This window comes from Schistocerca piceifrons, chromosome 2, assembly GCF_021461385.2.
Source record: "Schistocerca piceifrons isolate TAMUIC-IGC-003096 chromosome 2, iqSchPice1.1, whole genome shotgun sequence".
Lineage (NCBI taxonomy): Eukaryota > Metazoa > Arthropoda > Insecta > Orthoptera > Acrididae > Schistocerca > Schistocerca piceifrons.
In genome coordinates, this window is record NC_060139.1 from 215,834,597 (window position 1) to 215,860,575 (window position 25,979).

Here is a 25,979-nt window from a genome sequence, read left to right on the forward strand (position 1 = left end):
TTTTATCCCAGCTACCATCAATATATACACACTGGTATGCAAGACTTAAGATTGATGATGATGTTTGGTTTGTGGGGCGCTCAACTGCGCGTTTATCAGCGCCTGTACAAATTCCCAACTTTTGCTCAGTCCAATCTCGTCACTTGCATGAAGGATGATGAAATGAAGAGGACAACACAAATACCCAGTCATTTCGAGGCAGGTGAAAATCCCTGACCCCGCCGGGAATCGAATCCGGGACCCCATGCTCGGGAAGAGAGAACGCGACCGCGAGACCACGAGCTGCGGACACTTAAGGACGAAAGTAACTTTCGCGTGATGTGTCACTGCAGCTAACAAAGCTCGGTTTCACTCGGTCCATGCATAGAAAGAACTGCTACAGCATAGCACAGAAGGTAACTGAAAAAAAAATGCTCAATGAAACGAACAGAAATGACACTATTATTTAAAGACAAGAATTACACTGAAGTCACCGTGATTCATAGTGGTCCACTGTGTCATTACAAAAGGCGGGAATGGTTCTGAATGGGGTGCGTGATCACCACATACGGCAGTGGATGTTCTGCAACCTGCTCCCATGCTGGCCACATGGTTGATAAGGAGTCCTTGTGATAGAGCGTTCCATCCCTCCAATAGCGCGACTGGCAATTTCTGGATGGTCGCTGGTGCATGTGGACTTACTGCATTACGTTTCTCCAACGTAAGTCGGGGGTACTGCGAGACCAGTCCATTCGCCGATTATCCTCTAGTTCCAAGTGCTCCACCACCTGCGCTGTTAGATGCGGTGGCGCATTGTCATCCACAAAAACATACACATGTGGAAGGAGTACAGCATCACAACACCGTTGACCAGTGAGTGTGCCGTGTTCAAAGATTTGGAGTTCAGTACGCCCACGCAACAATATGCTTCACCACACCGAAACAACTGTACCAGCAGGACGATCGTGTTCGACAGTGGTGGGCGTACTCTCATATGATGGGAGGTGAGAACATTTAATGCACTCGGGAACACTGTCGAACACGTTCCGTTTCTCGGTCCAAGTGTGACGGTGTGGACAGGCACAATGCTGCATGGGCGGACCGACCGCCAAATCTTTGAAGAAGGTACACTACTGGTCAACGTTATAGAGACACTATACTCCTTCTCAACGTGCGTTTTTCTGGGGTGCACTCTGTCCTGAGTTCAAATTTATGGATGACGAGGCGCGACCGCATCGAACAGCACTAGTGAGGAACTCTTGGAACGAGAGGATATTCGGCGAATGGACAGGCCTTTCCGTTTCCCAGACTTAAATCACATCCAGCGCGTGTGGGATGCGCTGGCGATAATTATGGCAGCACGTCCACATGCTCCAACGACCATCCAGCAGTTGTTGGCGCGCTGGTGGAAGAATGGGACGTCCTACCGCAAGAGCCCTTACCAACACTGTGGCCAGCATCGTAGCACATTGCAGAGCGTGCACTGCCGTCTGTGGTGATCACACACCCTAGTAAGAACCATTTCCCGCCTTTTGTGATGTCCCGGGTACCATCATGAATCGCGATGCCATCAGTGCAGTTACTATCTTTGACTAAAAGTGCCATTTCTGTTTGTCTCATTGCGTATTCCTTTCAGTTACCTACTGTAATGTACTGTACAAGTTCTTTCTAAAAGTATATAGGGAATACGCAAAATAATGCGAACAGCTGTACTTACTTGGGAACGGTTTGTTAATGGGGCGTTGGACCCCAATTTGCCTGTAATAAAGCTGCAGTTCTTCTTGAAATACTGGCATATAGTGTTTGTATAGTCTCCAGTGGAATGTTATCCCACTGTTCGATCAGAACCTCTCGTATGAGGGGCGTTTGAAAAGTCCGTGCGAAGTCCGAGAGATGGCACCAACGGCGCGTATCGAGGACACGTTTAGTTAGTAGCATCTTTGGAAAGAACGCACACCAAGTTTCAGCCATATTGGTCTATTTCTTTGTGTTTGGCATTCGTGTGAATCAAGGAAGTCGAGTGATTGTCAAAAAAATTCGCATGGGATAATCCTCATCGACTATCTGGAAAAGGGTAAAACTATTACAGGCGCACATTATTCATCGTTATTGGACCGTTTGGAAACCGAGCTGCAAGAAAAACGCCGGCGATTGGATCGCAAAAATAGTCCTTTTCCATCACGACAATGCACCAGCACACACCTCAGCAGTTGTGGTCGCAGAATTATGGTGATGGATGACAGAAGAGTTAAGGTGCGTGAGATTGATAGTGCTGTGGGCATCTCGAATGAACGGGTACGTAATATTTTGCATAAACATTTGGACATGAGAAAGCTATCCGCAATATGGGTTTCGCAATTGCTCACGCTTGACCGAAAACGGAATCGTGTGAAGTGTTGAAAGGATGGTTTGCAGCTGTTTAAGAAGAATCCGCAGGACTTAAAGCGTCGATTTCTCACTGTGGATGAAATATGGATACATTACTATACTCCTGAGACCAAACAGCAATCTAAACAATGGGTTACCAAGGGAGAATCTGCACCAAAAAAGGCGAAGACCATTCCTTTGGCCGGAAAGGTTATGGCGACTGTCTTTTGGAATTCGCATGGGATAATCCTCATCGACTATCTGGAAAAGGGTAAAACTATTACAGGTGCACATTATTCATCGTTATTGCACCGTTTGGAAACCGAGCTGCAAGAAAAACGCCGGCGATTGGACCGCAAAATAGTCGTTTTCCATCACGACAATGCACCAGCACACACCTCAGCAGTTGTGGTCGCAGAATTATTGGAAATAGGATTCCAACTCGTTTCACATGCCCCCTATTCTCCAGACTTCGCTCCCTCAGGCTACTATTTGTTCCCCAATTTGAAGAAATGGCTGGCGGGACAAAGATTTTATTCAAACGAGGAGGTGATTGCAGCAGCTAATAGCTATTTTGCAGAATTGGACAATTCCTATTATTCGGAAGGAATCAGCAAATTAGAACAGCGCTGTACGAAGTGTACGAGTCTAAAAGGAGCATATGTCGAAAAATAAAAAAAGGTTTACCCCAAACACGAAAGTAGTTTTTATTTTTGCATGGACTTTTCAAACGTCCCTCGTAACTCCTGTAGAGACGAGGGAGGCGGAAATCTGTTCCGGAGTCTGCGCTCTAATACCGCCCACAAGAGTTCGAAAATGTTCAAGTCTGAGGACTGTGCTGGCCAGGGAAGACGCTGCAGTTCTGTTGCGTGCTCCAGCCTGTCCTCGCTATGTGAATGGGTGCATTATCGTCCTGAAATATGGCATCATTGCTGGGTAAGAACATTTGAATCGTGGGGTGCACCTATCAGGTAAAACGTTCACGTAATCGTTGGCAGCAACACGGCCTTTGAGAGCAATGATGAGACCAGTAGAATACCATGATATGGCTGCCCACACCATCACACTTGCAGTTCCATGCTTAACCGTTGGAATCAGGCAATCAGGACTGTAGGCTTCTTTTGGAATTTTGCAAACGTAAACCCGATCCGATGTCGGAAAGAACTAAAACGTTGACTCATCGGACCATATGACGTGTTTCCACTGATCAGCCGTCAAGGATTTATGCACCTGACACCATGTTTTATGCTTCTTTGTGTTGGTTATAGTCACCAATGGTTTCGGTATAGCAGCTAGTCTATGAATATTCGATTTATGGAATTCTCGGCGGACAGTGTCGATAGACATGAGGTCTCGAAGACGGCTATTGAGCTCTGCAGTCACTTTAGCCGCCTTAGTTTTGTGTTGTTCAGACACAATTTGTGTTAGCGCACGACGATCTCTGTCGTTTAGTTTTGATTTGCACCCACTATTACGTTCACACGATGATGTCTTTAAATATTTTGGATAGGCTGTCGTGACTGTCGAAACAGTTGCTCTTGAAACGTTCAGTAAGTTGGCTGTCATGGTTACTGATGCTCTAGCTAATCGGGCCCCCACAATCTGCCCTCTTTGGAACTCTGTTAGGTCTTTCATTGCACGTCGACCTCGGCCTATGAATGCAAATACGAAGTGTGCACTACTCGTAAACAACCTGCACTGATGCACAGCCAGTACTGAACACCCACAGTCCAGTGCGACACGCGCCTCACCTGCGTTATTGACCGTCAAACACAACCATCCCATTATGCCACTGGTCACATTATTTTGTCTATCCGCTGCGATCATGAGTATCTGGACACCAGTAGGTAATGCAGACTTGCCGCTAGCCTGCTAGAAGTCATGAGAGGTGACTCGCCATTATAAAAGTAGGCGGGCAGCAATGTGTTGTCAGTAGAGCAGTAACAGAAGATTGGCTCGGTCGGGAAAGCTCAGTAACTTCGAACGTGGACTGATCACTGGAAGTCACTTGCGTAACAAATCCATCAGGGACAACTGAACCCTTCTAAAGCTGGCCACATCGGTGGGTTGGTTGATTTGGGGGGGGGGGGGGGGGGAGGGGGAGGAGGGAAGGGGACCAAACAGCGAGGTCATCGGTCCCATCGGATTATGGAATGATGGGGAAGGAAGTCGGCCATGCTCTTTCAAAGGAACCATCCCAGAATTTGCCTGGAGTGATTTTAGGGAAATCACAGAAAACCTAAATCAGGATGGCCGGACGCAGGTGTAAACCGTCATCTTCCCGGATGTGAGCCCAGTGTGCTAACCACTGAGGCATTTCACCCAGTGGCCACGTCGGCTGTTAGTGATGTGACTGTGAAGTGGAAATGCGGAGGAACAACCCTAGTTATACCAAGACCAGGCAGATCTCGTGTACTTACGGAGAGGGACCGTTGCCAGCTGCAGAGAGGGGTTGTAAAAATGGCATTAAATCTGGGGAAGGAATCAATTGTGCATCTCAAAGTGCTACCAGCCGTCCAGCTAGCACACTGATTGTGTGTAGAGAATGGGGTACAAGGATCGAACCGCTTTTCATATGCCACACATCTCTATAGTCAACGCTAAGCGACGCTTCAGGCGATGTAGAGAGCGCCATCAATGGAGATTGGATGCCTGAAAAGGGTGATTTAGAGTGATGACTGCCTGGAGAACGTTACCTGCCATCATTTGTGGTGACAACAGAAAATTAAGGAGGAGTGACATCACTGTATGGGCGTGGTTTTCGTGGTTAGGATGTGCTCCCCTTATTGCACTTAAGAAAACGCAAAATGCGGAAGGATATGAAAACATTTTACAGCATTGTGTACTGCGAACAGTACAGGAACAGTTAGGAGGTGACGACTGTTTGTATCAGCGTGAGAGTACACCCTGTCATAAGGCAGCTTCTGTGAGGCAATAGTTTGTGGACAATAACATTGCTGAAACGGAATGGCCTGCCCAGATTTGCGACCTGACGCCAATGGAACACCTTTGGGATGAGTTAGTACATCGACTTCGCCGGAGAGTCCAGTATCCAACATCGTTACCATTTGGCTGAATTCCTCCACAGAAATTCATACATCTCATTGAATGTGTCCCTAACAGAGTTCAAGCCGTCATAACGGTGAAGCGTGGACACACCATGCACTAACTGATGTTCTGACACTTTTGATCAGCTGCCTGGGGATGTCTTCTTATTTAAATATTTTATTGTGTGGTTTGTTCAGTTAAGAGGTTCAAATTCAATGCAAATTGTATTGATTCAAGAGTATGGTTGTTGCATACAGTATGTCTTTGTTACTTTGTAACGAGTATTTCACGACACTCGAAGAACCGTTTCTCCCCGAATAGTTTTCTTACTTCTGTGTTTTCTTACCCACACACAATTTATACCCGACTCAAGCCAATTCAATAGTTTTCGTGTTCCTCTTATTCGTTACCCTCAGTGGACTCAGAGTAATGAAAACGGTTCGTTACTAACTTGTCTTATTTCTCACACGTTCGTGTCGTCTCGATAGTTTTCGCATTCCTGCAGTTAGTTATTTCCAGCGGAACAAGTCGTTAGCGACACGGAGTGCCGCATACACCTTGTCACTCGGCATGTTTTCTTTCCCTGGATGCAATTTGTGTCCAGCTCTGGCGGAGTCAGCAGCATTGGTAATTGTTCAATTCCTTCATTTCACACGCTACAGTATTCACCGTACAGCAAATCGCTGACTTTTCGACAGTCCACAGTTTCACACGTTGCTCTTAACAGCACTACAGTTAGCAGCTGGGACATAGCTACTGCCGTCCGGCGAAAGTACGTCGCCCCATAGCCTTGAATTGTCGTATCTTACCATGGCAGAGGCTTGTCGTTGTAGGGCAGAACTGTCGTGCCTATCTACACGAGCCAGTGGCCTAGCGATTCAGTTTGGAATTTACTTTGTCGCTATCCAGAATCCCCATAGGTCCGCCCACATAAGCATTTGACATGATATTGCTAACACTCGCTCCTCCCCCTCTCTGTTTCCACATCTTCCTCCATCACTCTTTCCACTTCTTCCTTCCACCTCTGCCTCTCTCCTCCTCCCCACTCTTTCTGTCTCTCCATCTGCTTCTCCTCCCACTTTCTGACCATTTCCTACACACACACACTCAACCTTCTCCTCCTTCTCCTCTGTCCCTATACCCCTCCCCCTTCTCTCTATCCATCCCCTCCTGCCTTTTTCTCTTCCTACCCATTCCTCCATTCAGGCTGATGCCACTCCAACAAACATGCCTGTCATGCAGGGCAGCCTACCCATCAGGGACTGGAAAACTGTTTCTTGACCCTGACGTATGGGCTGCCATGAAAAGCTGGTTGATATGACAAGCTGATACGAATGGAACACAGCTTATCTGTTGTGCAGGGTAGCCTGCATGTGGGGGCTGTAGAACTGTTTCTTTCCCCAGATATGTAGGCCACAATGCAGAGCAGCAGGTCGATCATTCAGCCTACTCCTCCTACACAATATGAATGTCATGCAGGGCAGCCCACACATTGGGTGCTTCGAAACACGTTTATTTCCCATATTTCTACTCCTGTTGGGTCTAGAAGGTAATAACCCCCACAGTGCTGATACTCGTTAGGCTTGCTGTTTCTGTGCCAAATTTGGCTGAAATCGATCCAGGGGCTTGGGAGGAGGACCCAGACATATACACACTCTTACAATTTGCTTTGTATATGACAAGGAGATCAGTTCTTGCAACTTTATCTGTTATCATTAAAACCAGTACAGTCTTGGTTACTGTTCATTAATATGTAGAAGAGAAAAATCTGTCAGGAAGGAGTGCCACTCAAATGGCGCATTAACTAGTGCAACTATACACACAACTTATTATGACACAAAAAGTATTTATTTATAATGATTGCAACAGTATAAATGTTCAACAACGAAAGTGACAAGTAATGAACACTTTATAAATGATATTTTGTAACATAGTTCCTATTTCCAGAATGAAATTTTCACTCTGCAGCGGAGTGTGCGCTGATATGAAACTTCCTGGCAGATTAAAACTGTGTGCCCGACCGAGACTCGAACACGGGACCTTTGCCTTTCGCGGGCAAGTGCTCTACCAACTGAGCTACCGAAGCACGACTCACGCCCGGTACTCACAGCTTTACTTCTGCCAGTACCTCGTCTCCTACCTTCCAAACTTTACAGAAGCTCTCCTGCGAACCTTGCAGAACTAGCACTCCTGAAAGAAAGGATATTGCGGAGACATGGCTTAGCCATGTTCTGGAAACATCCCCCAGGCTGTGGCTAAGCCATGTCTCCGCAATATCCTTTCTTTCAGGAGTGCTAGTTCTGCAAGGTTCGCAGGAGAGCTTCTGTAAAGTTTGGAAGGTAGGAGACGAGGTACTGGCAGAAGTAAAGCTGTGAGTATGGGGCGTGAGTCGTGCTTCGGTAGCTCAGTTGGTAGAGCACTTGCCCGCAAAAGGCAAAGGTCCCGTGTTCGAGTCTCGGTCGGGCACACAGTTTTAATCTGCCAAGAAGTTTCATATCAGCGCACACTCCGCTGCAGAGTGAAAATTTCATTCTGGAAACATCCCCCAGGCTGTGGCTAAGCCATGTCTCCGCAATATCCTTTCTTTCAGGAGTGCTAGTTCTGCAAGGTTCGCAGGAGAGCTTCTGTAAAGTTTGGAAGGTAGGAGACGAGGTACTGGCAGAAGTAAAGCTGTGAGTACCGGGCGTGAGTCGTGCTTCGGTAGCTCAGTTGGTAGAGCACTTGCCCGCGAAAGGCAAAGGTCCCGTGTTCGAGTCTCGGTCGGGCACACAGTTTTAATCTGCCAGGAAGTTTCATATCAGCGCACACTCCGCTGCAGAGTGAAAATTTCATTCTGGAAACATCCCCCAGGCTGTGGCTAAGCCATGTCTCCGCAATATCCTTTCTTTCAGGAGTGCTAGTTCTGCAAGGTTCGCAGGAGAGCTTCTGTAAAGTTTGGAAGGTAGGAGACGAGGTACTGGCAGAAGTAAAGCTGTGAGTACCGGGCGTGAGTCGTGCTTCGGTAGCTCAGTTGGTAGAGCACTTGCCCGCGAAAGGCAAAGGTCCCGTGTTCGAGTCTCGGTCGGGCACACAGTTTTAATATGCCAGGAAGTTTCATAGTTCCTATTTGGTTTTGCAGTTGTCCCAGTCAGTTTCTGGGTTTCTGTTCCACCTAAAGACGCTGCAGAGATTTTTCCCTAATACTCCTAAATGGGTGGTGGTTGAAGCCGACTAGGTGGAATTTAAGGGCGAGTAATTTCCCTAGGATGGCCAGTGCTTGCAACACTCAATGCAGCACCTAACAGAAGCGCTGTAAATGGGACAGGGAAATGGTTAATGAAAATGCCTGCATTCTGCTCCTGGATCCGACTGGCTGAAGGGGCTAGATGTTAAAGAGTTTCATGGAGCGGTTTCGCGATCCCAAAATAAAGGACTCAGCGAGCGTCCTCGAGTGGCTGGTAGCAAGTCATGGGCCATGTGGGACGGAGCCTGTGTTTTAATGTGGTTACCATTTCGGCAGCCTAGAATTTGTGATTCTTCCTGATCAACGAGATTACTTTTCCGATAAGGAAAGCCTGAAAAGCAACCAAAATTGCTTTCCCATGTACGGGCGTCGAATTCTACTCAGGCACTATTTTTCTAGGCGAGTATTGCAGATTAGTCAGTGTGGACTCGTTCGGTAGAAAGAGGCTTTGGAGCAGAGTGTGAAGCTTTTATGTATATGTATGTATATATCTCTGTGTGTGTGTGTGTGTGTGTGTGTGTGTGTGTGGCCCTTAAGAAGTGCTATCACTGGGTGGCTGGACTTCCTGGATATACAGATCAAACGGTAATACGCTCTATATTTGCACTTATGAAGGGCTGTGGGCTTTTGGTCCTTGAGCCCTTCTGGGACGATAGTTATTGAATTTGGGTGTTCACTGGGGTACCATTACGGTGGCCTTATGTACCTAGATTCGATGCCAACATTATGGGGAGATAGAACCCTTCCAGCCCAAGTGGCGCGAATTCGCCACAGAGTGTCGATATTGTTGATCAGTTTCCGAATGGAGTTTTGGATGGCTTCTCAGAGGATCACAGTGTTTAGTTCCACATACAGGCCGCTGATGTGTGCCAGTGTGGGGTCTCTTGGGATCATCTGCAAGCATTGGTTTTGTTTGACCTAGATTGGCTTTAGGGTCGAGTTACATATGGTGCCCCATGAGGAATAACCATATAGGATGGCCAGTAGTATCGTTTCTTTATGTAAATGAAGCTCAGTGCATACATTCATTTGTGCACTGGCGAGAAGGGGATTGGGCTGGTGAGTATGTCGTACGATGTGAGCTCATTTTCCTCATAAATGTATTTTGAAGAGCAGCTTCTTGCCTATAGTGATTCCAAGGTATTTTATTTGTTCTGATTAAGGATGTTCAACGTGTCCACCGATTAGTCGGTCTCGTAATTGTGGTCGGTGTCTGGTGAACATTATGACCCTGGTCTTTCCAGCGTTGAATTTGGTATGGTTTGTAGTTGTACATTTCTCTGTCATGGTGAGTTGTCGATGCAGGAGCCAGATCGCTGCTTTAACAGCTCGGCAACTGCTGAGAATCGCCTTATCATCAACGAACTGCACCAGGACCACTTGTGGGAAAACAGGCAGGTCGTCGACATAACGCATGAATAACAGCGGTGACAGGACAGATCCTTTGGGGATGCCCTCTGACAGGTGCTGCGTGCTAGAAGCGTTGACGATTTATTTTGACGAAACAACGGCGCTCTTGAAGGTAACTGTCGATAAGTTTTGTACTAGTCTGGGATGGTTATCTGATCGTGAAGTTTTGTGATAAGTTTATCTTTCCACACCTGGTCGTATACCTTTTCTATACCCAGGAGCGTGAAGCCATTGGATAGCTGGAGGCAGTATTGGATAAAAGTTATCGACTTGGCTAAGGTTAACTGATACCAATAAATTTCATATTTTGTTACCGTGAAAATTTGCATGTGATGTTTTTTGTGTGACCTTTTCCCTTACTGACTTTGAAGTGTAATCTTGTTTCCTTCTTGCGGAAATTATCGGCGAAAGTTGTTAGAAGCCAGATGGAGGCGGTGTAGGAATAGTCGAATCTTGAAATCTTCCTTAAAAATAGCTAGACATCCGCAAGGCTTCTACCAAGGTCATTTCAAAAGTTCTGCGCACTATAACACAGAATTGAAGAAAATGATTTATTTTACAAAATACCTTTATAGGACTTCAATATAATCTCCATTCTTGCTTGATGGCAGCCCAGATCACGTGATCTGGGATGGCAGCTTCCCAACTTTTTGGCAACTTCTGTATTGCGGATAGGGGACCTTCATTGTTGAATTGTCTGATTACTTGGGGCACCTCACTGGAAGAATCATCAATTGTATCAACGTTTTACACTGAGGTGTTCCTTCAGTTTGGTGGCCTCATATCAGTACCGTATGTAATGTGGGGAAGTATTTCCCATTCATATTTGTAGTTAGTTTCTTTCACTGCTAGGACAATATGTGGTCTTGAACTATCGTGCAAAATGTGGACTCCAGCTGCAAACATGTCAGGTCTTCTCTGGCGAACATTTTTCAGAAAAGCTTGTAGTACGCCTTTGTTACAGACACCCCTGGCTCACTCCATTTGTAGCTATGACTCCATTAATGTCAAACGCAAAGATCATCATCGGTTTCATCTTTGATTGGTCGCTGTGCAATTTTTTCTGGCGCGGAGAGTCGGAACTTTTCCACAGTGACGGCTGAGACTTCAGTTATGGCTCAAAATCTCGTACCCAGGTTTCATTAAGTGCAATAGCTTCTTTTAGACACTGTTCTTCTGTTCGATAACGTTAAAGCAATTCTTCTGCGATTCTTTTGCGACCTACTTTCTGGTCTTCACTCAGATCATACGGAAGCCATCTGGCAGCAACTTTCCTCATCTTTAACTTTTCTGTTCTGATTCTGTAAACCAAAGGGAAAGACATTGCGGCCTCAAATGCAATTTCCTCACATGTTCCTCTCACAAAATGTCACTAGCCTGAGAGGTGCAGTCTGTTCCAGTTAACGGCCTTCCACTTCTTGGGTTGTTCCCAGTGCTTACCTGACCTTCAAGGAAACGCATGATACCGTGCTGCTATCCACTACACTACTCCCACACACCTCTCTCAAATCGTTGGAAACTTCCGTTGGGTTCTTTCCACGAAGGGATTTGATTTTGATGCAGAAACGCATGTCACTACGTGTAATCCGATCTACCTCGGATTCAGCTCCCATTTTATACTGAGGTGACAAAAGTATTGGGATAATGTAAGTAGGCTGTTTAGGTTTTTATGTTGGTAACGTCACTTAGCGCTCTGTATGAAAATCACTAGCTGTGCTGTGTGCAGTCTGTGGCTGGTTGGCATTGTTGGAATATTCGCTACTGTAGTGTTGGGCAGTTGGATGTGAACAGCGCATAGCGTTGCACAGTTGGAGGTGAGCCGACAGCAGTGGTGGATGTGGGGAGAGAGACGGCAGAATTTTGAGAGCGGACGATCTGGACGTGTGTCCATCAGTGAGAGTAAATTTGTAATAATGTATATCATGAACTGATATACATCACTTTTGAACATTATTAAGGTAAATACATTGTTTGTTCTCTATCAAAATCTTTCATTTGCTAACTATGCCTATCAGTAGTTAGTGCCTTCAGTAGTTAGAATCTTTTATTTATCTGGCAGTATTGGCGCTCGCTGTATTGCAGTAGTTCGGGTAACGAAGATTTTTGTGAGGTAAGTGCTTCATGAAAGGTAAAGGTTATTGTTAGTCAGGGCCATTCTTTTGTAGGGATTATTGAAAGTCAGATTGAGTTGTGCTAAAAATATTGTGTGCCAGTTTAGTGTTGATCAGAATAAGTAAAGAGAGAAATGTCTGAGTACGTTCATTTCTGCTCAGCTGTTTGAAAATTAAATAACGTAAGAGGTTTATCAGCACAGTAATTCATAAATTCATAGTTCTTAATACCGTGTCGGACGTCCTTTTTTCCGGCTTAGAGCAACAATTCGCCATGGCGTGGACTCAGCAAGTCGATGGAAGTCCCCTACAGAAATACTGAACCATGCCGCCTCTTCAGCCGTCCATAATTGCGAGAGTGTTGCCGGTGCAGGATTTTGTGCACGAACTGACCTCTCGATTGCGTTCCATAAATGTTCGATGGTATCCAAGGTTAGCAAAGACACTCACGTCTTTCGTCCGCTGCCATAGCGTAATAACGCCAAATTTCGCCGCACTGTTCTAAGGAAGACGTTCGGCGTATGACCCACATTGATTTCTAAGGTTACTTCACGCAGTGTTGCTTGTCTGTTAGCACTGACAACTCTACGCAAACGGCGCTGCTCTCAGTCGTTACGTGAAGGCTGTCGGCCACCACACCGTCTGTGGAGAGAGAGGTAATATCTGAAATGCGGTATTCTCTGCTCACTCTTGACATTGTGGATTTCGGAATACTGAATTCCCAAACGGTATCCGAAATGGAATGTCCCATGCATCTGGCTCCAACTACCATTCCGCGTTTGAAGTCCTGTCGTACAGCCGTAATCACCTTTTCACCTGAATCACCCGAGTACAAACGACAGCTTCTCCAATGTGCTGCCGGCCGTTTTGGCCTAGCGGTTCTAGGCGCTTCAGTCCGGAACCGCGCTACTGCTACGGTCGCAGGTTCGAATCCTGCCTCGGGCATGGATGTGTGTGATGTCCTTAGGATAGTTAGGTTTAAGTACTTCTAAGTCTAGGGGACTGATGACCTCAGATGTTAAGTCCCATAGCGCTCAGAGCCATTTGAACCATTTTCTTTCGATGTGCCGCCCTTTTTATACCTTGTGTACCCTATACGACGACGTCTGTATCGTTATCCCATGACATTTCTCTCCACAGTGTAAATGCGCTGAGCAGTACGGCGCGTAATTTGTCTCGCGCGTTGCACATCGCCGAAAGTACGTGAAGTGTGATTTCGCGCGAAGCCACGGAAGCTCCGAGGCGCGGACGAAACAAACGTTTCAATGTGTCTCGATAATATCGAATATACAGGGCTATTACAAATGATTGAAGCGATTTCATAAATTCACTGTAGCCCCACTCATTGACATATGGTCACGACACACTACAGATACGTAGAAAAACTCATAAAGTTTTGTTCGGCTGAAGCCGCACTTCAGGTTTCTGCCGCCAGACCGCTCGAGAGCGCAGTGAGACAAAATGGCGAGAGGAGCCGAGAAAGCGTATGTCGTGCTTGAATTGCACTCACATCAGTCAGTCACAACAGTGCAACGACACTTCAGGACGAAGTTCAACAAAGATCCACCAACTGCTAACTCCATTCGGCGATGGTATGCACAGTTTAAAGCTTCTGGATGCCTCTGTAAGAGGAAATCAACGGGTCGGCCTGCAGTGAGCGAAGAAACGGTTGAACGCATGCGGGCAAGTTTCACGCGTAGCCCTTGGAAGTCGACGAATAAAGCAAGCAGGGAGCTAAACGTACCACAGCCGACGGTTTGGAAAATCTTACGGAAAAGGCTAAAGCAGAAGCCTTACCGTTTACAACTGCTACAAGCCCTGACACCCGATGACAAAGTCAAACGCTTTGAATTTTCGGCGCGGTTGCAACAGCTCATGGAAGAGGATGCGTTCAGTGCGAAACTTGTTTTCAGTGATGAAGCAACATTTTTTCTTAATGGTGAAGTGAACAGACACAATGTGTGAATCTGGGCAGTAGAGAATCCTCACGCATTCGTGCAGCAAATTCGCAATTCACCAAAAGTTAACGTGTTTTGTGCAATCTCACGGTTTAAAGGTTACGGCCCCTTTTTCTTCTGCGAAAAAAAGGTTACAGGACACGTGTATCTGGACATGCTGGAAAATTGGCTCATGTCACAACTGGAGACCGACAGCGCCGACTTCATCTTTCAACAGGATGGTGCTCCACCGCACTTCCATCATGATGTTTGGCATTTCTTAAACAGGAGATTGGAAAACCGATGGATCGGTCGTGGTGGAGATCATGATCAGAAATTCATGTCATGGCCTCCACGCTCTCCCGACTTAACCCCATGCGATTTCTTTCTGTGGGGTTATGTGAAAGATTCAGTGTTTAAACCTCCTCTGGCAAGAAACGTGCCAGAACTGCGAACTCGCATCAACGATGCTTTCGAACTCATTGGTGGGGACATGCTGCACCGAGTGTGGGAGGAACTTGATTATTGGCTTGATGTCTGCCAAATCACTAAAGGGGCACATATCGAACATTTGTGAATGCCTAAAAAAACTTGTTGAGTTTTTGTATGTGTGTGCAAAGCATTGTGAAAATATCTCAAATAATAAAGTTATTGTAGAGCTGTGAAATCGCTTCAATCATTTGTAATAACCCTGTATACGAAACGAACTGTAGTCGATATTTTTTCAGCCCTATTCAAGAGGCTGTTTTTGCAAAGACCCGCACCCGTTAGTAGGCACACTGGTCCAGAGTTCCAGAGAAAGACGTGCAACAAACAAGCACGAAGTGAGCGCGCACACCGCCGGAAAAAGGACCTCGCGAGATTAATTAAAGCAGGAGTCGAGAGCGGAGTGCGTAGACTAAACACAATTTGTGGGGCGCGAGGCGCAAACGACGGAAAACGCAAACGAGCTGCCCGCCCCCGCGCCCGCCCCCACACGGAGATGCTGGAGAAACGCTCCCATCGCAGCTCCATTGTGCGCCGCACTCACTTTCCCTGTCGGGCGCACTCGCTGGGACGGCCAAAGCCGCGCGCCATGCCGATAGAGTTGTTTGTTTCTTCAGCATATTACGTTTTTTTCGGTCATCCATGTTCCGTGACTTCCGTATGGCATTCGATACAGTTCCGCACTGCCGCAAAATTCGATGGAAGGGGCTATCAGATCAACAGTGTTATTGCGTTGTAGAGATTCCAGAAAACAGAACACAGCATGTACTCTGAAGAGCCAAAGAAACTGGTGGAAGTGCCTTATATCGTGTAGTGCACTCGCGAGCGCGCAGAAATGCCGCAACACGACGCGGCATGGAGTCGACTAATGCCTGAAGCAGTGCTGGAGGGAAATGACACCATGAATCCTGCAGGTCTGTCCATAAATACGTAAGAGTACGAGAGTTCTTCTGAACAGCACGTTGCAAGGCATCCCAGATATGCTCAATAATGTTCGTGTCTGGGGAGTTTGCGCCGGCCGGAGTGGCCGTGCGATTCTAGGCGCTACAGTCTGGAGCTGCGCGACCGCTAGGGTCGCAGGTTCGAATCCTGCCTCGGGCATGGATGTGTGTGATGTCCTTAGGTTAGTTAGGTTTAAGTAGTTCTAAGTTCTAGGGACTGATGACCTCAGAAGTTAAGTCCCATAGTGCTCAGAGCCATTTGAACCATTTATTTGGGGAATTTGGTGGCCAGCGGAAGTGTTTAAACTGAGACGAGAGTTCCTGGAGCCACTCTGTAGCAATTCTGGACGTTTGGGGTGTCGCATTGTCCTGCTAAAATTGCCCAAGTCCATCGGAATGCACAATGAACATGAATGGATGCAGGTGATCAAACAGGATGCTTACGTACGTGTCACCTGTCAGAGTCTTATCTAGACCAGGCAACATGTTTCCAATCATCAACAGTCCAATGTTGGTGTCAACGGGCCGACGCGAGGCGTAAAACTTTGTGTCGTGCAGTCATCAAAGGTACGCGAATGGGCCTTCGGCTCCGAAAGTTGAATGGTTCGCACGCTGACGCTTGTTGATGGCCCAGCAATGAAATCTGCAGCAATTTTTGGAAGGAAGGGTTTCACTTCTGTCACTCTGAACAATTATCTTCAGTCGTTGTTGGTCCCGTTCTTGCAGGATCTTTCTCCGGCCATAGCGATGTCGGAGATTTGATGTTTTATCGGTTCCTGATATTCACGGTACACTGGTGAAATGGTCGTACGGGAAAATCCCCACTTCATCGCAACCTCGGAGATGCAGTGTCTCATCGCTCGTGTGCCGACTATAACACCACGCTCAAACTCACTTAAGTGTTGATAACCTGCCATTGTAGCAGCAGTAACCGATCTACCAACTGCGCCAGACACTTGCCTTATATAGGCGCTGCCGACCGTAGCGCCGTATCCAGCCTGTTTGCATTCCTCTTTATTTGAATACGCACGCCTACAACAGTTACTTTGCCGCTTCAGTGTATTTCTCAATAGAGAGAAGTCTTCAGACGTGCACCAAGGGAGTACTATTCACATTATTTATTAAAGACAGTACACAACATCGAAAGTTCCATGCTGTTGTGTACAGAGAAATCGCAGCGCTAGAAAATTGTAGTGAAATTCAGGAAGACCTGCGGAGGATCGATTATTGGTGCAGGAGTGTGAATTGACCATCAGCGTAAACAAATGTAACGTATTACCTATACGCGGAAGAGCCTTTATTGTGTGACTACACGACTTTAGAACAATTACTGGAAGCAGCTAATTCCATAAAACATTGGGTAGAACGCATACGGTGGAAAGGCAAATGCCAGACTCAGATTCACTGAAGAATCCTCAAGAAAGGTAGTTCCTCAATAAAGGACGTAGCTTACAAAGTCTCTAATGACGTCGATGTCGACGGGTCTCTTCCTTCCCTTCTCCCTTTCTTTCTTCCTCCCTTGCTTTCATGAGTGATACATCATTCCAAGACTCGGAATGACAATATTAACACACAACCCCTGTAACCGACATAATTGCTCAATAAGTGAAATCCCGCGTTGTCATAACTAATAATGAAGGAAATAAAGTCGTATGGCATTGTTGGCTGGAGCAAGCTAAATCGCCTAACTGGATAAGTATTTGTGTCCTTCGGGCACAATGGCACCTTCCCTTCGCGAAGTGTGAGAGTTGTGTGTTTAAGTGTGTCTAGTAAGTGTAGGTGCCTCTAATGGTGTGTGTGTGTGTGTGTGTGTGTGTAGTGTTGTGTTTGTTTTTGTGTTGGCTGAGGGTGAGAGAAGCGAGAGGGTGCCCGCATGTGTAACGTCTCTCTTTTACATCATCACAAAACGTGGTGTTTTCACACCACGCCCTCCACAGCCTGCTTGCTCAGGACGAATAATCCTAGCGTTTTTCACAAGCACAGCTGGGGGCATAGCCTCACAAAAACATTTTTTCAGGGGTTCTTAACCTATGGCAAGCTCAGACTAAGCATACTGACAACGAAATATCGGTGAGCCCAGCATTTGAGCAAATCTGACTGGCTCCGCCTCGTTGCGCTTACACAGCCTACCGCCCGACTACGAGAAAGAAAGTTGAACACACACACACACACACACACACACACACACACACAACGGCAAACAAAACACTCACAGCATTCTACAGGGCCGATTTTATGATGAAATTGACCTCTCTGATGACGGCCTTTGTTTGTTACAGGAACGAAGACGCTGTAACTGATCCAGGAAACATCGTCGGTCGCCACCAACCACCCACTGGTAACATACCTTTAACATCTATTCATGAACTGTGGCAGCTGGCAACACAAATTCGCCAGTAGCCGTACAAACCGTGCAGGCCGTGACAGGGTTTTCTTTTTTTCGACGCCGCTTGTCGTGGCACTTTTATCCCTCTGTCGTATAACTGCTATTCTTCAACCACTTTTTGTCGGTAATATCCTTTATGGGGCCATCTTAGTGGGTGTTCGCATCTAGATCTACAGACAACATGAGAATCTCCCGTCCTGTGACTCCTCGGCAGAAATACTAATCCTTTCATAGAGGTGACAGCAGAACATTTTGTGATGGTCACCGTGCAAGTGCGGGCATGAGTGGCCCCAGTGCTTCTTAGCCAATCGGAAACTGCATGATCCAGGCATTTTCATTAGCTATTTCGTGCCCTCGCTGATACCTCTTCAGTATGGTGCTGCTTCCTCCAGGACTTTCAGAAGTTTTTTTCCAACGAATGTTGGAAAACGGTAAAATATTGGGCCAAGGTAAATACAATTACTATCAAAACAGACGAGAGCGTTGATGTTTACCCGTTGCCGCCCGGGTTTGAGAGACAGGCTGAATCTTCACTATCAGGAAACTCTATGGAGCAATCAGGTCAAGCACCTGGGGGCCACATTCAAGATACTTTTCAAACTGTGTGTAGAGGTTGGCGAATGAGTTGTAAAACTCATCCAACTATACTGTCTACTGGCCAGCTAGTAGTAGATGAAGGTCAATACGAAGGCCTTTACCCCCCCCCCCCCCCCGCAGCTGTTTTATATGGTTGTTCCATGTGGAGGACAACCAGACCCTCTAATTTGAAAACCATCCAGACTTGGCAAAATCGGTATCATCGACTCATTATTGCGGCACCAAAGTGGGCAAGAATAGGCGAACTTCATGAAGACCTTAAAAAACCACCCAGTAAAACATCATCCAACGCAAACACCAGCTCATGGAAAAAGTAGATGCCCTGTGACCCACATCGCGTCGTCTAGATCATGTTGGATCAATAGCTCCTGTGCGCTAGCACCGGGTCCAGGTGCCTTGAGCGATCATCGGAGTCCCACAGTGGCTATCTACCTGAACTTTCACGTACATTCTGTAAGGATCAAAGGACACAAGGCCCAGTGCCCTTATCAAGATTGCATTTAAGATAAAGTTACATCTCGACCTTCCACAAAAAGAAGGATGTTGGGACACACCTGTCTTTATCGGAAAATTATTCGGCCCTCGACAACAAAGCATGCCCAGACCATCAGCCATTTAGGAGGACTCCTGAAGAACTAGCCCATGATCCCTAAGATAGACAAAGCCTCCTTCCCCTGACAACTGGAAATTGGCGCTGATATCCAAACATCGAACAGGAACAGCATACAGGCACTGCCAGAAAATGATATGTTACAGGATGACCGAGTAGAATTCTTCAGTGGGTCAGTCAGGTGGTGATATTGGCTAGTTAGACTCACGTGTTGGACTCCTCCTCCTTGGCCGTGGCACCGTCCAGCAACCGCACGATGTCGTCGCGGTTGTTCATGGCGGCCAGCTCCATTGGCGTGTGGAAGTCGATGTCCATGGCCCAGAGGTTGGCGCCCCAGTTGATGAGGAAGGTGACGCACGCCTTGTGGCCGCGCGCAGCCGCGAAGTGCAGCGCCGTGTTGCCGAAGTTGTCGCAGCGGTCCACGTCGCCCCTGACAACAGGTAAACAACTCATCAGCGTCGGACTCGAAAGGGACCTCCGGAGAAGAACAGCTGTGGACCACATTGCGTCACCTGGAATATGTTGGATCAGTAGCTGGGACTGCAAAGAATTTGGTTGTTCTGATAATATCTTTGGGTCGCCACTGCTAGATTTTGTATTCCATTCTGGCTGGAGTCTATAGATCTTATCCGAAGCAAGGCATCTGCATGGGACGACATTCCCTCAGAAGTATTGAAATCCTTGGGAGGAAATACCATTTCAACTGGTACACAAGATACATGGCACAGACGAAATACACTTAGAATTTAGTAATCCCATTTCCACTAAAGGCAAGAGCTGAGAAGTGTGAACACTGCGAAGTCATCAATTTAATAAATCATGACTGCAAAATACTACAGCGATTACTTACATATCAGTGGAAAAACTGGTAGAAGCCGACCTTGGGGAAGATCAGTTTGGATTTTGGAGAAATGTGGAACACATGAGGTAATACTGGCCTTTCGAATTACCTTAGAACGACAAAAGTTAATTAACAGCAGTTACAGATTAATAGGACCTGTTGACAATGTTTACTGCAATGCACTTTTTGCAATTCTGAAGGTAGCAGGGAAAAAAATATGGAGACTAAATTTTATCTACAATTTGCAAATAAACCAGTCTGCAGAGATAAGAGCCGAAGGCCATAACAGGAAGGTAGAGACTGAGAAGTATAGTAGCTTATATTCCATATTGTTCAGTCTGTATATGGGACAAGCAGTAAAGAAAACCATGAAGGAATTTGGAAAGGGAATTACAGTTCAGGGAGAGGATATAAAAAAATTTCAGATTTGCCAGTGGCACTGTACTTTTGTCAGACACGGCAAGGAACTTGGAAAAGCAGTTGAAAATGAGATATAAGATGAATATCAACAAAAGCAAAACAAGGGCGTTGGAATATAATCGAATTAAATCAGGCGATGCTCAGGCAGTTAGATAAGGAAATGAGACGCTAAAATTAGTCGATAGCAAAGTAACTGACGATGGTCGAAGTACAGTAAAATGTACACTAGGAGTAGTTGGAAACTTGTTTCTGGAAAGTAGAAATTTGCTGTCTCCTAATCTGATCATAAGCCTCATGTCAAGAATACTTATGTGTGCATAAAGATTTCAAATTTCCCTCACTGAGAAGGTAGCAAGACCTTGCGATTAGCAGGATCAGTATTGGTAAAATTGAAGCCTTATCAAATTATAGTTTAATCTGTAATAACTTCATAGTAGTTTTGTATAAAGCAATGAATACCACATTGTCCAGTGATGTAAATCATTTATTGTCTTACATCTAAGTATACTTCTGGTCCATTGTGCGACACTGAAGAATACAGATGCACAATTAATCAAGGGATCCCAGGAACTTCAGACAAACCTAACATTTGCACAGAACTTAGCAAGAGGCCGACATTGGACAAAACATGCGGAGCCCGTATGTGAATACGTTCAATTTGACGCTAGTGTGGCCTATTCTTGAGTACTGGTCGAGCGTTCGGATCCACAGCATGTCGGATTGACGGAAAACAATGAAGCAGTTCAGAGGCGGCCTGCTAGATTTATTACTGGTAGGTTCGGGCAACACGCAAGTATTACGGAGATGCTTCGGGACCTCAAATGGCTGTACTTGGAGGGAAGGCGACGTTCTTTTCGAGGAACACTACTCAGAAAATTTAGAGAACCAGTATCTGAAGCTGACTGCAGAACTATTCTACTGCCGCCAACATACATTTCGCCTAAGGACCACGAAGATAAGATACGAGAAATTTGGGCGATGTGGAGGCATGTAGACAATCTTTTTCCCCAGCTCCATTTGTGAGTGGAACAGGAAAGAAAATGACTAATAGTGGTACAGGGTACCGTCCGGCTTGCGGAGTATTTACAGGGTGACAATTATTGAACTATATAAAAAATAAACGTAAATTAGTTACAAAATACTAAGTGCACATACTTCATTCGAAGTGTAAACGTCACTACAGATATTCGGATTTAAGTTATGACTCGTTCAATATGCCTGCCTTCATTGGCGATGATGTGGCGTTGAAGAATAGCGAAATTCTGCATGACCCGCTGAAATGTCGGAACATCGATGCTGTCGATGACTTTCTGAATGGCTGTTTTCAGCTCAGCGATGGTTTTGGGGCTATTGCTGTACACTTTGTCTTTAATATAGCTCCACATAAAGGTGTCGCATGTGTCCAGATCCGGAGAATATGGCGATCAACCTAGGCCCAAGGCAGTGGCCTCTGGGTACCACAGAGCCAGAATGCGGTCCCCGAAGTGCTCCTCTACGACATCAAACACTCTCCTGCTTCGATGGGGTCGACCTTCGTCTTGCATGAACCACATCTTGTCGCACTTTGGATAATGGGGATGAAATTATCTTCTAGAACCTTCTTGTACCGTTTGGTAGTCACCGTACCATCAAGGAATGTCGCACCGATTATTCCGTGACTGGACATTGTACACCACAGTCACCCGTTGAGAGACGGCCGTGGTGGCCGAGCGGTTCTAGGCGCTTCCTTCTGGAACTGCGCGACCGCTACGGTCGCAGGTTGGAATCCTGCCTCGGGCATGGATGTGTGTGATGTCCTTAGGTTAGTTGGGTTTCAGTAGTTCTAAGTTCTAGGGGACCGATGACCTCAGCTGTTAAGTCCCATAGTGCTCAGAGCCATTTGAACCGTTTTCACCCGTTGAGAGTGAAGAGACTTCTCGATCGCGAAATGCGGATTCTCAGTCCCCCAAACGCGCTAATTTTGCTTATTGACGAAGCCATCCAAATGAAGTGGGCTTCGTCGCTAAACCAAACTATGCATGCGCATACTAATTCCCATTATGCCCCGCAGCCAAACGTGCAGTAGAGCGTCCTAACGCAAACCGTTGAGAAGTTTGATGATTTCATTTCATACAGTTCAATAATTGCCACCCTATATGTAGATGAAGATATAGTTTGGTTGAAAAGTGAATGGGATACGTCAAAAAATAGCAAAAAGAAAATAATTGGGAGAAGCCGCTTTGAAAGATATGAAACTCTAAAGTGTACGGATGTATCACAAGACCACAGCTACACAAGTAAAATTATTGTGCCACTTCATCTTCAGAGTGACTTATACTCTGCCTTATGAATGTATGGCGTGTTTGTGATTAAACCAAATTAACAAGCCTAGTATACTCTTCACTAATGTACCCATCCTTGTTGCAACTTTTTATATGAATTATGCTCCTCATCTCTTAGAAGCTCGTCGCTTTACATTTTAACTGTTTGCGTAATACCGTTTACTGTACGACGTTTCAATGCCGTCAGTTTTGATTTTCTTTTTTTCTCAGTTAAACGTTTTATTTCCACACAGCACAGCGACCAAAAGTTACGGCTGCGGAAATTTCTTTTTCTATTCCAGGTCAGTGGTCTATTTCTTCACTCTAAGAAAACTTTCTTCACTCATGCGATCTGCTCTTCTTCGATTCGACTATTGTACTGTATACAAGTGTTCCTCTATTTGAAGTATTTATTGACAGGTCCTCGATTTCTCATTAATTTAAACCAAATTCTGTGCAAATAAATTTATCGTTCTAAATGTCAGATATAAAAACATTGTCATCAGCTTTATCTGTTCTCCTTGTAACTTTTTCCTGATCTAAACTCTTTCATTTCATTCATTGTCCCATCGGAATACAATGTAAAGACCAACGACGATTTCATACTTGCCTTATACTATTTTTGACAAGAGGTAACTTTCTACATTATTCAGTTACTAATTCAGCTCAATTATCACAAATATTATTAGTTGTCTGTTGACGTATTCCACGCCTGCCAACAGCCACATTTGTTTGCCATTTAACCATAAATATGGAGTTTGTGTATCCTCATTGGTTCAAAACACTTCATTTGTTTTAGCGAAAGTTGTAATCTTTGTAAATGTGACGAAGTGCTTCAATACATTTGTTTCTGTTTTTCGCAATGTAGGTTGTTTCATAATACATCAACATGAGCGCACCAAGACAGATCTGATCGTGGTAGACAATTAAATATATAAAAGAAATAAACATTATATTTTTAAGGAGAAGAGAAAGAGTGTACAATTGTTGCTTAAAAGGCATTTGGCCACTTAGCCGTACAATCAGCTCATTCCATTACACTACCTGAGCCGCAGATAGGGAGATCGTCGACGATGTGAAACATTTCAAGAAAACACCAAAAAAGGTACAATACGAAAATTATTATGCTAATGTTTCTGCCACAGATTCTAAAACAGACTGACCTCGAAATCGCACAAAAGGTAAAAAAATTATATATTTCTTCATTTACACATTAATTATAAAGATTTACACATTTAAATGTGTGCCTGTTGTAACAAATCATCATCAAAAACAAAAAGTCTGCATGGCGTATTTACATACATTGTATTACAGCATTGAAGCTGTGCTGAAGCCAGGTATCGTATAGCACTCATGTTACGTGATATACTAAATAATTACCTGAAATTGTTCTGTTATATAATTTATCAGTGGAGTAAAAGAAGCTGGCCGCCATAAAATTCTTTAGGCTCCTCTTAAAATGTTCTTTATTGGTAGCCAAAATATTTAACGTTGTTGGAAAACTATATAAAATACATGATCTTCAAAAATGGACATCTTCTACTACGTATATAGGCGAGTTAAAGTATTTATGAAGAACTTATTTCTAGAACTGACTCCATGAACCGGACTGGTAGTTTGAAAGAGAGATATAATATTAATGATAACTTCCGTTAAGAAATAAATACACTGACTGAGAAGGCAGTAATTAATATATCCAACTCATTAATCGGGGTTCTGTAAGACATTCTTGAACGCAGTCCAAAAATATTCATATTATACGCTTTTGGATCCGTAAAACTTCAGCTTGGGCTGATGAGCTACATAAAGATATGATACCGCATGACGTTGTGAAGTTACAATAAGCACAGTGTGTCTGTTTTTATTTCTATTTTTGTGGTCTTATATCCGACAATATTTGTTTTGCACACAAAAATTTGTGTAAGCATTTTCGTAGTATCGGTATATGCCACTCATCATCATCATTGTTTTCCAACTCCAGATTCACGAGTATGTTGTACAAGCGCTCGCCATCTCGTACCGTCTTCATAGATTTTCTGTTCCAGGACAGCTTCCCATTTGTGTCCTTTCTCCTGCACATCTGATCTTACAGTCTCTATGAAGCGTTTTCTTGGTCTTCCCCGTGGTCTTCTTCCTACGAGGCTCAGGTTGAAATACCTTTTGGCAGGTCTTTGGCTGTTCATTCTCATTATGTGCCCACACCACTGAAGCTTGCATTTCTTTATGCCACTGGTAACAGGAACCTCAATACCAGCTACTTTTCTGCACTTCATTCCTGATTTTGTCCTTTCTAGTTGTTTGATTCACAGTTCTAATGAATCTCATTTCCGTTGCCTGAATTCTGCTGAGGTCTTTGTTTAGTAGGGTACAGGTTCCTAAACCGTATGTTAAGACTGGTACAAGATAGGTGTGGTACATTGTCGCTTTTTATTTTCGTGGCATTTTATTATCCCAGAGATTCCTGATTTGACTGTAAAAATTGGATGCTTTCTGCGCCCCTCTGAGTATTTCCTGCTTAATGGGATTTTCTTTCGAGATCATGCTTCCTAGTTACTTGGAATGTGTAACAGATTCTACTTTGACTCCTTCTACAAATATATTTGAGATTATTTATTGCCTGTTGACGGTCATTTCTACTGTCTTTGTTCTACTTATTTTTAGTCCGAAATTTTTGAATGTGTTGTTCCAATCATTAAGTTTCTTCTGTGCTTCAGCTTCTGTCTCTCACCATACTATCAAACCATCAGCAAAACCCAGGGCATTTGGTTCGCTGTCGCCCTTGATTGTGGCATCATACACAACCATCAACCTGGCGCAAGGGAGATAGGGCATCTTCCCTATCAACTACTTGAGTAAATCTTGCGTGGCGCATCCACGCTGCGGGAGTGGGCATCCTCCACTTCAGTGGGCCAGTGTGAAAGGATGGCTAAGTTCCGGCAGGGACCAACTCCACGGGGTACAACGTGTAACAAATGCCCAGGATTATGGGCGAAGACCTTAACGGCACCTTCGGCAGAGATGGAGACCTTCGGAATGGTGGAGATGCCGGATGAGGCAACCCATCCTCCCTGGGGATAATTAGAAGAGGACACCATTGCCTTGTGAAGAAGAGGGATCTTCAAAGGTTAAGGGAGTAAACCCTGAAAGAAAATCCTAACCTTGCGATAGGTTCAAATGGTTCAAATGGCTCTGAGCACTATGGGACTTAACAGCTGTGGTCATCAGTCCCCTAGAACTTAGAACTACTTAAACCTAACTAACCTAAGGACATCACACACATCCATGCCCGAGGCAGGATTCGAACCTGCGACTGTAGCAGTCGC

At 45.2% G+C, this 25,979-nt stretch overlaps 1 protein-coding gene across 1 annotated transcript in view; it reads right to left on the minus strand.

The window, feature by feature from the left end:
* Positions 1-25,979, minus strand: part of LOC124777092 (ankyrin repeat and SAM domain-containing protein 4B) — a 262,177-nt gene that overhangs the window by 41,179 nt on the left and 195,019 nt on the right. Inside the window, exon 3 of the mRNA XM_047252371.1 lies at positions 19,304-19,525. Within this exon, the coding sequence (XP_047108327.1) occupies positions 19,304-19,525 (222 nt within the window). The remainder of the gene's footprint in view (positions 1-19,303; positions 19,526-25,979) is intronic.